Source organism: Dreissena polymorpha, chromosome 14 (genome assembly GCF_020536995.1).
Source record: "Dreissena polymorpha isolate Duluth1 chromosome 14, UMN_Dpol_1.0, whole genome shotgun sequence".
In the NCBI taxonomy this organism is placed as follows: domain Eukaryota; kingdom Metazoa; phylum Mollusca; class Bivalvia; order Myida; family Dreissenidae; genus Dreissena; species Dreissena polymorpha.
This window is the reverse complement of record NC_068368.1, coordinates 72,624,057-72,639,605: the sequence shown is the minus strand read 5'-3', so window position 1 is coordinate 72,639,605 and position 15,549 is coordinate 72,624,057. Positions and strand designations below refer to the sequence as shown.

The 15,549-nt window shown below is 34.4% G+C and overlaps 1 protein-coding gene across 2 annotated transcripts; it reads right to left on the bottom strand.

The window, feature by feature from the left end:
* Positions 1 to 306: 306 nt before the first annotated feature.
* On the bottom strand, positions 307 to 15,022 carry LOC127858739 (uncharacterized). Of its 2 annotated transcripts, none has more exons than XR_008039033.1 (4): positions 14,710 to 15,022; positions 3,567 to 3,635; positions 3,204 to 3,293; positions 307 to 1,197 (listed from the first exon to the last, which is right to left on the bottom strand). XR_008039033.1 is itself a non-coding variant. In XM_052395984.1 (4 exons), the coding sequence occupies exons 1-4, from the start codon at positions 4,100 to 4,102 to the stop codon at positions 1,061 to 1,063; spliced, it is 330 nt and encodes a 109-aa protein (XP_052251944.1). In that variant the 5' UTR covers positions 4,103 to 4,148; the 3' UTR covers positions 307 to 1,060. The 2 variants fall into 2 exon arrangements, 1 of the variants encoding a protein (XP_052251944.1); XM_052395984.1 differs by lacking the exon at positions 14,710 to 15,022 and adding an exon at positions 4,069 to 4,148.
* Between the last annotated feature and the right edge of the window lie 527 nt (positions 15,023 to 15,549).

Below are 15,549 nucleotides of genomic sequence, written 5' to 3'. Positions count from 1 at the left end.
ACAATTAATTCAACCATTATGATAAATGACTTGAAGAAAATTAAATGGACTTGCTCTTTGATAAGGCTAGTGGAACAATGCCACGATTCGCCGCTCTATGTGCAGCAATGTATGTATTGTGAAGTATATATTCTATCATTATTTACGAATTCACTTGTTATATTCAATGTTATTTCGGATAAACTAAATTTCGGACAATATAAAGAACAGTAATTTCGGCCTCGGGACGTAATAGTCGGAATTTATTAATTATAAAAACAATAAAGATGCTAAAGAATTTGTATCACCCAAAGGGGTGCACCCATACTCCCTAACATCTAAGGACCACGCTTAAGCCCTGTGATGTTAACATAGCCATGAAAACAAACATCTAAACTCAAATTTGAGTTTTATTTGAATAATTATTGCAATTTTAATGGCACAGGGTTGTATTAGGGTCCTGGGATGAAAATGCTCTGAACAAGTAATAAAGATTACTAAGCACAAAAGTCATATTGAGTTTTAAGGTATTAATAAGCTTGATGTAATCAAAGCAATATAACAGGCGTTTAACAAAATCCATTTAATAACTACTAACTAGTCATTTGGTTTATTTTCAGCTGCAGAGATGATGTCCCGAAAGAGGCCAACTACGTTGAAGTCACAGTACCTCAGTACCTCCCAGATGACTTTAAGACCTTTTTTTCGCATGTCAAGGGGTACTTTTGAAAGAGTTCTGGAGAGAATTTCAACTGATGATCAGCTTCGTAGAAGAATTGCAACTGGGGTTCGTTAAAAAGTTCCATTGGATAAGGACTTACTAATAACGCTTTGGTATTTGGGTAATTTAGAGACAGTAAGGTCTATTGCAGACCGTTTTAACGTATCAAAGTCAACTTTCTTAGACAGTCTTCTTAAGACAGTAATATGTTGGCCATCAAACAATGACAAGCAGACTGTGATTGATACATTTCAAACTAAGACAGGCTTCCCTGGAGTCTTGGGGAGCAATAGATGGGGCGCACATAAAAATGTCGGCACCAATGAAAAGGTCTCCAGACTACTTCAATAGAAAAGGACACTATTCAATAATCTTGCAAGCCCTTTTTTCTTGAGAAGACAGGCGTTGCACAGATTTGTATTGAGGGTGGCCTGAAAAGGTGCATGATGCACGCGTTTTCCGTAACTCGCCTTTATATGCTGCACTTCCCGGGTTTACTGGAATGAAACACATAATAGGAGATGAAGCTTATCCGATTTCTAGATACTTGATGACACCATTTCGCGATAATGATCACCTCTCAAGGGAACAGGTGAACTTCAACAAAGCCTTTCTGGCACCCGTGACCTCATAGAAAACAGCTTTGGCATGTTAAAGAGTAGATTTTGGAGACATATTTTCATTGAAATGGTGGATATAGAATTCATTGTCAAAACAGTCATTGCAAAGTTGCATGCTGCATAATTTATGCATTTTAAATGAAGATGAAATTGACATTCTTTTTGAAAATGACGATAATAACTTTTCATTATTTGTACCTCAAAATTATGTCGAAGGCGTTATGAAAAGAACAATTATAACCAGGCAGTTAACGATAAAATCAATTAATAAGCTTTCAGTTTCTGTTCTACCTGTTGAGACAATTTAGTTTGGTTAACTTTTTATAATAAAAATAATGAAACATACTAATAAAAATTGTCAATGACTATTATTTTTGAAAAATGTTTGGTTTTCAGTAATACTGCTCAGTAGTTATTATCCCCTACCGGTTTCACCGAAGGGGACTTATGGTTTGAGCTCTGTGTGTCCGTCAGTCTGTCGCACTTTTCAAGATCCTGCGATAACTTTATACGTTCTTCATATTTTTTCACGAAACTTGACACATGGACAGATGGTAATATGGAGATTATGCACGTCATTTCATTTTGTTCCTATATCAAGAATTCTGGTTGCTATGGCAACAAATAGACTAGAAATACTGCTGAAAATGGTGGATCCTGCACACTTTTCTGGATCCTGCGATAGCTTTAAAAGTTCTTAATATTTTTTCATGAAACTTGAAACATGGATAGATGACAATATGGACATTATGCACGTCATTTTATTTTCTTGATACATCAAAAATTCTGGTCGCTATGGCAACAAATATAATATATATATATATATATATATATATATATATATATATATATATATATATATATATATATCTGACAATGGTGGTGCCGGTAGGGGACATATACTGCTTGGCAAAAATCTTGTTTACATTATTTTGTAATCAGACGGTTAGTTTTGAGTCCTGATAATGCATTTATCTTCATATTTTTTAATTAAAAGTAATAAAAAATTAAAGTGTCCATATGTCTATAAAATGATAAGGTATTTGTGTATCTAACAGAATTGTTTTCACATGTATGCAATTCTATGTTCTTGAAAATATGTCTATTGCTTTTAAATAAATTGACTAAACACTATTGCTGTTTCATTTTTTTAGCAAATTACATAACAAACGATAACATATCTTTAAACAACAAGAGCCCCACATAACGGGTGCCACGCTCGGCTGCGGGTGCAGTTTTGAATAAATGAAAGCTTGTCATAATTATTGTTTAAGAGGTCACAGGGACCTTGACCTTTGACCTAGTGACACCAAAATGGGTGTGGCGTGTAGAAGTCATCAAGTTGCATCTACATATGAAGTTTCAAAGTTGTAGGTGGAAGCACTTTGATTTTAGAGCCAATGTTAAGGTTTTAGCACGACACTTGACGGCGGACGACGAGCTGGCTATGACAATACCTCGGGGGTTTCTCCGAAAACTGCTGAGCTAAAAATCAACAACAATAATAATAATATCATCCATGATTTAGAATTTGACACTTATTTCATTAAAACTTAAAAAAAAATAACTGTTAAAAAAACACCACGTCCGACATGTCCTTAAATTCCATAGAGTTAAGAATAAACTATTGTGTTTCGTCACAGAGATGAAGTCACACGATGTACTACGTAATATATTTCGTAATATAAAATATTTCTATTTTCGGTGCGCGTAATGTGACGTCATTAAATGGGTCGAAGTAGTCCGGCTAGTATGGTAATACGAAAATGGAAACAGCGAGTAGCGTAATACGGGATTTTTTATTTCAACGATTGATACAACCTGTATTTTGTTAAAAGCATTAAACAGGTATATAATAAAAAAAAGGAAAAACATAAAGGTACCGTCAAAATGGTCGGCTAGTCGACGACAAAAAGCTTCATGGCCGAGATCCCAACTTTTGTGCCGGTCAAGTGGTTCAGAAACAGCATCATCTGGAAGATTGCATCCTTGGTAACGTTATTATGTATATAAGCCTCGAATATATCAATCTTATGTATGATAATGGGAATATTCGGTAATAAAAGAAGATTTTTACACAATGAATACATAACAAACAGTATTAATATCGAATTATGTAAAAAAATGAATTTGGGTTACCATTCATGTCGATATAGAATTCCAGCTCGTTGGAATTGGAAAATGTGGTCTGAGCGTACTAATACACAAACATGAACTTGTGTACTATTTACTGAACAATGGCGTACCTGAAGCTGAGTGTCGTTGGAAGTCGTGGAAAATCGGATTGAAAATATGTGTTGGAGCGGCGAGTGGGCCTGGAACGAGAACAAGTTGATGTCATGTTATGAAGCCTGAACCGTTTGGTCCTTCTTTGACCGTAACTCCATATGTTTCGTTTTTACCATTTAATATTCTCTCCAAGTTTCTATGTAACTACTTCGTTCTAGTATTCATTTATTAATTAATTAATTCATTCATTTATTTATTTATTAATTCATTTATTCATTTATTCATTCATTCATTCATTCATGATTTTTTTTTCATCAAATTATACACTCAATTATTTCGGAATTCAGTGTCTCACAAAGCCCGGGGAATCTCACGGGACGTTGACTCTTGGCGACTATGTATTGGTCACCTGTATTTAATACACTGTATTGTTAGCAACTATTGATGGTATATATTATGGCTTGGATTGTTTAATTTGATCCTTTTGGGCATGCTGGGGGTAAAATCTAATCAACAAACCCGACATGTAATCAAAGTGATTCCAAAATCGCATTCGTGGTCTTTCATGGGAGCAACAACGCTTCTCTTTGTCATCTGCGTATACCTGTAAAACGATATTGTTGAACAAAATAATCAAATCCAATTTATGCCCGATAACAATTATGTTGAAAGAAATTTCAATTAACCTCAGTTTATAAACGCACGTGTAATAAATAAAATAACCACTGCATACGGTTTTTTCACGTCCGTTTTCTTAAATTGCGATACGAAGTGCCAGGCTATTGTGACCGGTTGAAGATAAGAAAAAAAGTGTAATGACTAACTTCATATTTTTATTTTATTTTACGGTTATTACTAAGCAACTTAATGCGGTCAAGCAATCCAACAAAATAATTGATCATAGATAAACAAGGTGGCATCGATTTTACGCTACTGTTACGCAAATTGCAAACCAGAAGTTGCTTTTTAGTAGGAGGTGCCGTGGTAGCATTATCGTCTCAAAATAGCACAACCTGCATTTGTTCTGAATATAATTTGGATACTCAAACGTCAATTTCATCCCGTCCAGTTACCTAAAAACCATGGCAAGTTATTTAGTATTCCGTTCATCTCGTCAAACATGTGCAATATTGACGGAAGCAATTACATTTGTTGTAGGTTTAGCCTTGCTTTGGTAAAACACACACACACACACACACACACACACACAACGTGTAACTTGAAAAAGGATATTGAGCATATTGGAATCATCCGCTAAATTTACCATACGGGTATTTGTAAGGTCGATATTTGGTTAACGGATTGGTTAAATTCCAACTCACAAATGAGAGTTTCAATGTGCTAATATTTTTACGGAAATCTGTAGTAATGTTTGAATAATATGAAGTCCTTTATTTTGCAATTGGTTAATTTTAAATGTATATATTTTTTGCTAGTAAAGCATTGAAAATGATTTTTTTCTAACCACATTTCAAAATAAAAACAAAAAATATATATGGTGAGGAAAATGATTCTTTTCTAACCACATTTAAAAAAAAATAAAAATATATGGTGAGATAAGTAAGACTAAACTAAGATTGTGCCTGCTTGTCTTCGTTCATATCGGTTCAGTTTAAAAAAAAATGAAGCAAGCAAGAAATGTTGCATACCGCCGTAAGTATATTTATTAACTTGAATTTTCATTGTTTACATCGCGAGAGAAAAATGGCTTTATCAGAAACATTTGATAAATTTGATTTATTTAAGCCCCTGTTAAATTCATTGTTATAATTTGACGTTTGACGTCATAATATAAGTAACGTCATTTGACGTTGTTACTTTGACAATTTGACGTTATTGTTGTATATTTTTATGCCCTGATGAGCATTCGGTACCCCTCGCAGATTTTCATAATCGGACTCGGGAGAAATACGGGTTGAAAGTAGTCCGCCCACGTGATACCATTCTAAGACTGTTACAACAACAAAAACAATAACAACGATGGCGTCAGAATGTGATCTTTGTGTAAATAGCCACGTAGATGTTTATTTAAGTCACGGAAGAAAGCGGGAGGACTTGAAAGCGGCGGCCTTAGAATTCTTCCCACTGTATATCAGCGTTATCCAGCGTATATGCGCCAACTGCTGGTCGAAAATGTCAAAATTTCGTGCATTCAAACGGTATACACATGAACAAAAAAAATTCTGTCCATTACTTGTACAGTCTTTAAACGTAATATTATGCTGATCATGAAGTTATCCAGGTCATTTGCGTTGACGTAACAGGTCAAGATGTAGAAAGCTGACAGGCAACAGAAATGACTGGATATTCGAGCAGTCTTGCCAGCTCCTTTTGATAATTTCTGTGCCCCCCCCCCCTCTAGCTGAAATAATTCAAGTTCAGAATAAAGCCGAGAGTCTGCCAAAGCAAAAATCATCAAAAGACTTTATGGCGGCAATTCATATTAACTACCTCCCCTCACCCAACCTCCCCAAGCACCATTGCTATAAATCAATAACAGTTGATTGAATTTAATTTTAATATGGCGCCAGTCGGTTGATAATATGCAGGGGGGGGGGGGGGGGTCCACCAATATAGTGATTTTAGATTAAAGACTTTAAAATGTATAGATCTTGTATGTTATATTGCAGCTAGACGTTGAACCACAATTTGTGTTTACATTTACAATACGGCATGTCATTTGAGTGTCATTTGACGTTGTTGCACTAAATACTGATAACTTGTATATTTCTGACAGGAGTATTCTTTGGATTTTACATATATTAAGTACGCTTTATTTGACCCTTGTCAACTGATCATTGGTTATTATATACGTCATGAACCCCTGGGCTAGTACATTCGAATATCATGCAGTTTACAAATAACAGAAATCCAACAATTACTTTGTGGTGTTCCTTGGCTTGTATGCAAAGAGCTCATTGAACGCTGTAAACTAACATGATACCCATGTTTTATTGATTATAGAGGGCCAATCTTATGATACAACAGCCTTGGTATAACATATATACTTGATTCTTTGTCTTGTCCATGCAGATGTGGAAGAAAAACTGGAAAATGTTAAAAAGGGAGCAGTTAGTCCACTTAAGGGAACTCCAAAACGTAGACGGATGTCAATAGCTGAAAACCTTATCTGCAGCACAGAAAAGTTAAAGTCTGCCACGAAGACGACACCAAAGAGAATACCGGTTAAAAAAAATTGGTGTCCAGTATAGAAAAGCTGAAATTAGGTACGTATGTTTAAGCGATTTAGGTGTATTAATTTGGACCTTTAATTTACTGATAATCATAATGTAAGGTGTCAGTGATTTTCTCAGGCCTTTTAAGCAAAATTTTTACCCATCACCCTTATTCTACATTTTGTCATATTTTGGGCCTTATCTGAATCTTATCTGGTCCCCTGTCTTTTTTACTGCGGAAAAGAATGTCAGGTAAACTTCAAACATGGGGGGCGGCCTGTGGATTATCAAATGTGGGCAAATTTTACAAAATAAAAGATTATGTTCGGGTATTGGTTTAAATAAATCAAGAATACACCATATTTTGAATGTTTCATCAAATTTGATAGAGAAATCACGATTTGTGTAATGACCATAAATTCGGATGTTCACGTTTACGTTGCGGTTTCGGATATTTTCTTAATGCTGACTTTTGTTTGTTATTATGGGGGCATATTCCACTTCAGCCCCCCTCAGGATCTGCCCTGGATATAATGTTTATTCACTGTGAGTATGTCCAAAATCTAGCCACAATGAGTTGGATGGAATACAATGATACCCCTGCCTATGAGCAGATAATACTCCATGATAATGTTGTTATCCAAAATAATAAAGAACATGGAGGGGGACTAGAAACCATGGGCATGTTTTGGGAAAAAAAATATTATCAAGTACTTTGAAATCATTAATTAATATTTGTTGTGGTATAATGAGCCGCATTAAGCTAGATTGAGCTTAAGCCTTTGAGACCAGCTATTTTAAATGGTTTGTTCAGGTAGCATGCCAATATCAAATAAGTAGAGTATGTGTCGACTGTCAGGTCTACTTATTTTATTTTTATATTGAAATATATTTATAATAGACATCCTCCTTTAAGTCCTTACAATTAACACTATGTTTCCATGATAGGATGCACTTTTTCATTCATAAGACACCATTCTTTCATTAGTTTTTTTTGCTCATCACCTTAAATTTATTTTACACAAATTTTCATTAAATCTCTAAAATCTTGATTTTCGTCTTAAATTTTTCATCTTAAATTAAAGAAGCTTCTATCTTACTTCTCATTTGAGCTGTTCATTTCTAATTAAATATCTGACGAACACCCAATGCACAGCTATGCATTTCTCTTTTAAACATCTGATGAACACCCAATGCACAGCTGTGCATTTCTATTTTAAACATCTGACGAACACCAAATGCACCGCTGTGTATTTCTATTTTAAACATCTGATGAACACCAAATGCACAGCTGTGCATTTCTTTTTGAAACATCTGATGAACACCCAATGCAGAGCTGTGCATTTCTATTTTAAACATCTGACGAACACCCAAAGCACTTCTATATTAAACATCTGATGAACACCCGATGCACAGCTGTGCATTTGTATTTTACACATCTGATGAACACCCAATGTACAGCAATGCATTTCTATTTTAAACATCTGATGAACACCCGATGCACAGCTGTGCATTTCTATTTTAAACATCTGATGAACACCCAAATGCACAGCTGTGCATTTGTGTTTTAAACATCTGACGAACACCCAATGCACAGCTGTGCATTTCTATTTAAACATCTGACGAAAACCCAATGCAGAGTTGTGCATTTCTATTGTAATTATCTGATGAACACCCAATACATAGCTATGCATTTCTTTTCTAAACATCTGATGAACAGCCTATTCACAGCTGTGCATTTCTATTTTGAACATCTGATGAACACCCAATGCACAGCTGTGCATTTCTATTTTAAAGATCCGACGAACACCCAATATACAGCTGTGCATTTCTGTTTTAAACATTTGACGAACACCCAATTCGCATTTATGCATTTCTATTTTAAACATCTGACGAACACCCAATGCACAGCTGTGCATTTCTATTTTTAACATCTGACGAACACCCAATACACAATTGTGCATTTCTATTTTAAACATCTGACGAACACCCGATGCACAGCTGTTCATTTCTATTTTACACTTACTGCACAGCTGTGCATTTTTATTTTAAAAATCTGACGAACACCCAATGCACAGCTATGCATTTCTATATTGAACATCTGACGAACACCCAATGCACAGATGTGCATTTCTATTTTAAACATCTGACGAACACTCAATGCAGAGCTGTGCATGTCTATTTTAAACATCTGACGAACACCCAATGCACAGCTGTGCATTTCTATTTTATACCCAATGCACAGCTTTGCATTTCTATTTTAAACATCTGGTGAACACCAAATGCACAGCTGTGCATTTCTATTTTAAACATCTGACGAACACCCAATGCAAAGCTGTGCATTTCTATTTTAAACATCTGATGAACACCCAATGCACATCTATGCATTTCTATTTAAACATCTGACGAACACCCAATGCAAAGCTTCGCATTTCTATTTTAATCATCCGACGAACACCTAATGCACAGCTGTGCATTTCTATTTTAAACATCTGACGAACACCCAATGCACAGCAGTGCATTTCTATTTTAAACATCTAAGGAACACCCAATGCACAGCTGTGCATTTCTATTTCACACCCAATGCAAAGCTATGCATTTGTATTTTAAACATTTGATGATCACCAAATGCACAGCAGTCATTTCGATTTTAAACATCTGACGAGCACCCAATGCACAGCTTTGTATTTATATTTTTTTAAACATCTGATGAACACCCAATGCACAGCTGTACATTTCTATTTTAAATATCTGACGAACACCCAATTCACAGCTGTGCATTTCTATTTTAAACATCTGACGAACACCAAATGCACAGCTATGCATTTCTATTTTAAACATCTGACGAACATCCAATACACAGCAGTGCATTTCTATTTTAAACATCTGACGAACACCAAATGCACAGCTGTGCATTTCTATTTTTTAAGCATCTGACGAACACTAATGCACAGCTGTGCATTTCTATTTTATAAATTCGACGAACAACCAATATACAGCTGTGCATTTCTTTTTTAAACATTTGACGAACACCCAATTCACATTTATGTATTTCTATTTTAAACATCTGACGAACACCCAATGCACAGCTGTGCATTTCTTTTTTTTAAACATCCGACAAACACCCAATACACAGCTGTAAATTTCTATTTTAAACATCTGACGAACACCCAATGCACAGCTGTGCATTTCTAATCTAAACATCTGACGAACACCCAATGCACAGCTGTGCATTTCTATTTTACACCTAATGCACAGCTGTGCATTTCTATTTTTTTAAGCATCTGACGAACACCCAATGCACAGTTGTGCATTTCTATTTTAAACATTCGACGAACACCCAATATACAGCAGTGCATTTCTTTTTTAAACATCCGACGAACACCCAATTCACAGCTGTGCATTTCTATTTTAAACATCTGACGAACACCCAATGCACAGCTGTGCATTTCTATTCTAAACATCTGACGAACACCCAATGAACAGCTGTGCATTTCTATTTAACACCAAATGCACAGCTGTGCATTTCTATTTAAAAAATCTGATGATCACCCAATGCAAAGCTGTGCATTTCTATTTTAAACATCTGACGATCACCAAATGCACAGCAGTGCATTTCGATTTTAAACATCTGACGAGCACCCAATGCACAGCTGTGCATTTCTATTTTTTGTAAACATTTGACGAACACCCAATGCACAGCTGTGCATATCTATTTTAAACATCTGTCGAACACCAAATGCACAGCTATGCATTTCTATTGTAAACATCTGACGAACATCCAATGCACAGCAGTGCATTTCTATTTTAAACATCTGACGAACACCCAATGCACAGCTGTGCATTTCTATTTTAAACATCTGACGAACACCCAATGCACAGCTGTGCATTTCTATTTTAAATATCTGATGAACACCCAATGCACAGCTATGCATTTCTATTTTAAACAACTCATGAACACCCAATGCACAGCTATTTCTATTGTAAACATCTGATGATCATCAAATGCACATTTGTGCATTTCTATTTTAAACATCTGACGAACACCCAGTGCACAACTGTGCATTTGTATCATCTTAAACATCTGACAAACCCCTAATGCACAGCTTTGCATTTCTATTTTAAACATATGATGAACACCCAAATGCACAGCTGTGCATTTCTATTTTAAACAACTTATGAACACCCAATGCACAGCTATGCATTTCTATTTTAAACATCTGATGATCATCAAATGCACATTTGTGCATTTCTATTTTTAACATCTGACGAACACCCACTGCACAGCTGTGCATTTCTATTTTAAACATATGATGAACACCCAATGCACAGCTATGCATTTCTGTTTTAAACATCTGACGAACACCCAGTGCACAGCTGTGCATTTCTATTTTAAACATCTGACGAACACCCAATGCACAGCTGTGCATTTGTATCATCTTAAACATCTGACAAACCCCTAATGCACAGCTTTGCATTTCTTTTTTAAACATCTGATAAACACCCAAATGCACAGCTGTGCATTTGTGTTTTAAACATCTTACGAACACCCAATATACAGCTGTGCATTTCTATTTAAACATCTGACGAAAACCCAAGGCACAGTTGTTTATTTCTATTGTAAATATCTGATGAACACACAATGCATAGCTATGCATTTCTTTTCTAAACATCTGATGAACACCCTATTCACAGCTGTGCATTTCTATTTTAAACATCTGACGAACACCCAATCCACAGCTGTGCATTTCTATTTTAAACATCCGACGAACACCCAATATACAGCTGTGCATTTCTATTTTAAACATTTGACGAACACCCAATTCACATTTATGCATTTCTATTTTAAACATCTGACGAACAGCCAATGCATAGCTGTGCATTTCTATTTTTAACATCTGACGAACACCCAATAAACAGCTGTGCATTTCTATTTTAAACATCTGACGAACACCCGATGCACAGCTGTTCATTTCTATTTTTCACCCACTGCACAGCTGTGCATTTTTATTTTAAAAATCTGACGAACACCCAATGCACAGCTATGCATTTCTATATTGAACATCTGACAAACACCCAATGCACAGCTGTGCATTTCTATTTTAAACATCTGACGAACACTCAATGCACAGCTGTGCATGTCTATTTTAAACATCTGACGAACACCAAATGCACAGCTTTGCATTTCTATATTAAACATCTTACGAACACCCAATGCACAGCAGTGCATTTCTATTTTAAACATCTGATGAACAGCTAACATCTTACAGCCAACTGCACGTACCTATAAATTAGCCATCTGTGAATATTTCGAAAGCTTTATTTAGCATACTTAAATGTGACAATTATTGTTTATGTACAAATTAACACATCTGCGTAAGTCTAATGTGTTTATCATTACATTTATTGTTCGAAGTTGACTAGGAAATGTACAAAGGGCGACAACTAATCTATGATAGATTCACAGGTACTTGAAATTATTTTTTGGGTTGTTATATATAAGCCCCAAATTTTTGTTCAAGTACCTGTAGATAGAGTTAGGTACGTTATAAACTAATAATTAAGTTTAAAGTGTTATTTATTGATCTTATTTACAAAACAAGGGAACTTATCGTTAAATTATAAACATGAATCCAATTATTAAAAAATTGATTATCTAAATGCACGTTTTCAAATAACCCAATAACTATCGGCATTTTTAATTAATGCTATATTAAGTCACTGATAAATTTCCTCAATACATTCTTAATAACACTTTCTAATTCAAATTCATAACAAGAGTTTTTTTAGTATATCAAGTTAATAAAGTATATGGTCTAAACGATAAGTATTAAAATCTAATAATTTATGTTTAAATACAATTTAAAAGATAATTTGTGACATTTGTAACTTAAATACCCTCCTTTCTTCACAACAACGCAACAAGGGTCCCAGATTCTCACCGCAGCGTACCCATTTTTATTGATAAAGAATGTGCCACTTTTCATGTATTTTCCGAACTCAAAACCGATTCGACCACCTGTTATGTTGTATAACGCATTTAAAGGTAGGGATTTTTTTTTGTTTTAGGATTGGGGTTAATCGTTTATAGTTGTGTGACCGATTTGTAAACTGACAAAAATATTTTGACCACAATCTTTGCGGCAATCTGGGCATCTCGACGCTTTAAAAATATTTTTGTTTCTTAATTCAGTAAATATAAACTGTTAGCATTATGCATACTGTATTTAAACTTTTCCTCAATCTGTTTGGATAATAAATTGCACCACTGCTTGGTTCATGCACAATATCATCCACATAATTGTTTTCATTGACACACACAAAAAATCAAACTAAAATAAACCAAGAACCAATACACATGGCAGGTAACTTGTTTTTTTTACTTCATTGTTGACAAGATATATCTGATCCATAGATTTCTTCAATCAATCTGTGGATATGCACATCTTATAAAAAATGCAATCACAAACTTTGAACTCAATCCGATAAACGTGATTATAAGCTAGCATCTTTACAAAAATTAAATAAATCACTACCTAATAAACAATTCAAATAATCTTGGACATTTTCGCTTTTCATTTCTAAGATTGTTTGATATTACTGTTCTTCTATCTCAAAAAAGCATTGACCCACTTCCATTCTCTTGTAACATTACAAGATTATGACAAAAGTGAGTCATCTAATTATTTCACTGCACACAATGAATAAAAAACAACTCAAAACTGAAAATAGGTACTGATACTACAATAATTACATTCAAAATGTGCATAAATTAAAAACAAATTATTAATCAAATCTATTGAGTTACCATCCACATTGACAAATATGTATCTTGCTTCTATAAGCCTGAGGTTATTAGATAATAAATGCTAATGGTGTACTGGAGTACACAACAAATGACACCATGTTATAAAATAATAATCTATGACCATGGTGTATACAAATGGTGCATATTAAAGTTGTGTTAGGTAAATGATGGTAATAAGTAGTTGATAACAAATGGTAATTATGTACATAGTATGTATATTATATGATAATTCTTTCATGGTGTATATGACACATGGTAATGTTGTACAAGTCACTCGACAATATGTTATGCATGCATGTTTCTGAATTGATTTCCCCAAGCATTTATTTTTTAACATAAAACTGGTAAATGTTTCAGATACTTCTTTTTAGTATATATTATTGGAATTTATACCCAGTAAATGGTAATGATGTACAAGTCACTTAATAATGTGTTATGCATGTGTGTATTGATTGTGTATTTTCTTGCACTTATAGTTAAACATAATATAGGTGTTAACTTACTTAACAAATATTAAGGTGTATATGATAAATGGATATGTTTTATAAGTCAATTGACAATATGTTATGTGTTATGCATGTGTGTATTGATTGTGTATTTTCTTGCACTTATATATAAACATAATATAGGTGTTAACTTACTTAACAAATATTTAAGGTGTATATTTAAATGGATATGTTTCATAAGTCAATTGACAATATGTTATGCATGTGTGTATTGACTGTTTTCTATCAATCATATATGAACTTGAACAGTTCCTGGGTGACTGAGTTATCTCACTTTGTACAGCAACTTAATTATTTGGTACCTATGTACTCTCTTGCACTTATACAGTTTAACCCCACATACTGGATGACCAATTTTATATTTGTACATCAACATAATTAATTGTTACTTGTGAAATCTCAACACTTACATATTTGAACACCAGTTATTGGTTGATTTATCTTTTGTTGTACAGCAACTTAACCTTTTGTGTACTCACAACCACTCATATATTTTGAAGCTCAGCTGCCAGATAGCTTATCTTGCTTGTTAGGATATTTGTTTAGACCTATATTGTTGTCAGATTGACTGATTGCAAGTAAATCCATATGCTAGGTCAATTATTCAAGCAGTTATCCAACATATCGAATAGCAAACATCTACTTTCTTCTATGACTTGTAAGATCTTACCAGACTCGCTTCTTGTAAATATATGTCCAAATGTTGCCTTCAACTGTGGTGTGCAATAAAGCCCACATCAACTGGTAATCAATCCACGAATAAATAAATCCACAATCTCGGAAAATGAATATTTACACTTTAGTGAATACACACATCCTTTTCTATTTTATTTTGTAAATGCAACTACACACATTTCATTAAAAATCACCCAATAAGATGCACTTTTCAATATCAATTTCACCTGAAGTAACTTGTAAACTCGTATTAAGAAAAAAAAAACAATTAACACGATCACTCACTCCTAACTTGTGCCTAAATAGTAATCTACAACCTTTCGCCACACACTTGGTGCACATGTATTCTTTCAGCTTGCGGAAATCGTGGACATTGTAAAAACACAGACTACCCCGTTAACACGCCGCAGTAGCATATACTTCAAGCTTTGTAAAAAGCTTGTCATTTTTCGGTTTGCCCAAGTACGAAGCGCATGTTGCGTATATCCTTGTACTATTATGTTACTACGCGATCATTCAATATAAGCTCCACTTTCTGTATCACTTATAAAGCCCAAAATATAAATTTATCAAATGAGGTTTTATCATCTCTTTATAACATCAACATGACCAAATTGTTTGTTTATTTTTGTTATTCTTCTCTTCTCATTAATCCTCCTTCCTTCTTTCACTTCTTGCGGGCCGGGCGCACGATAGCTTTTTCCTCATCCAATTATTTCTTGCACTCAGAATTACATGATGTACACTGACATAGGAGTGTACAGGATGAGGATAGGTTTGTTCCACTCACGTACAATGAAAAGTAAAGGACTTCAACAAATGAATATGTTCGAGT

What these genes read in the sequence shown, in the direction of transcription:
- LOC127858739 (XM_052395984.1), bottom strand. Translation starts at nt 4,102, where the DNA reads ATGCGATTTTGGAATCACTTTGATTACATGTCGG. An exon ending in TCACTTTGATTACATGTCGG is followed by an intron (nt 3,636 to 4,068) that starts GTTTGTTGATTA and finishes TTCTCGTTCCAG; the next exon opens with GCCCACTCGCCGCTCCAACA. An exon ending in CCAACGACACTCAGCTTCAG is followed by an intron (nt 3,294 to 3,566) that starts GTACGCCATTGT and finishes GCAATCTTCCAG; the next exon opens with ATGATGCTGTTTCTGAACCA.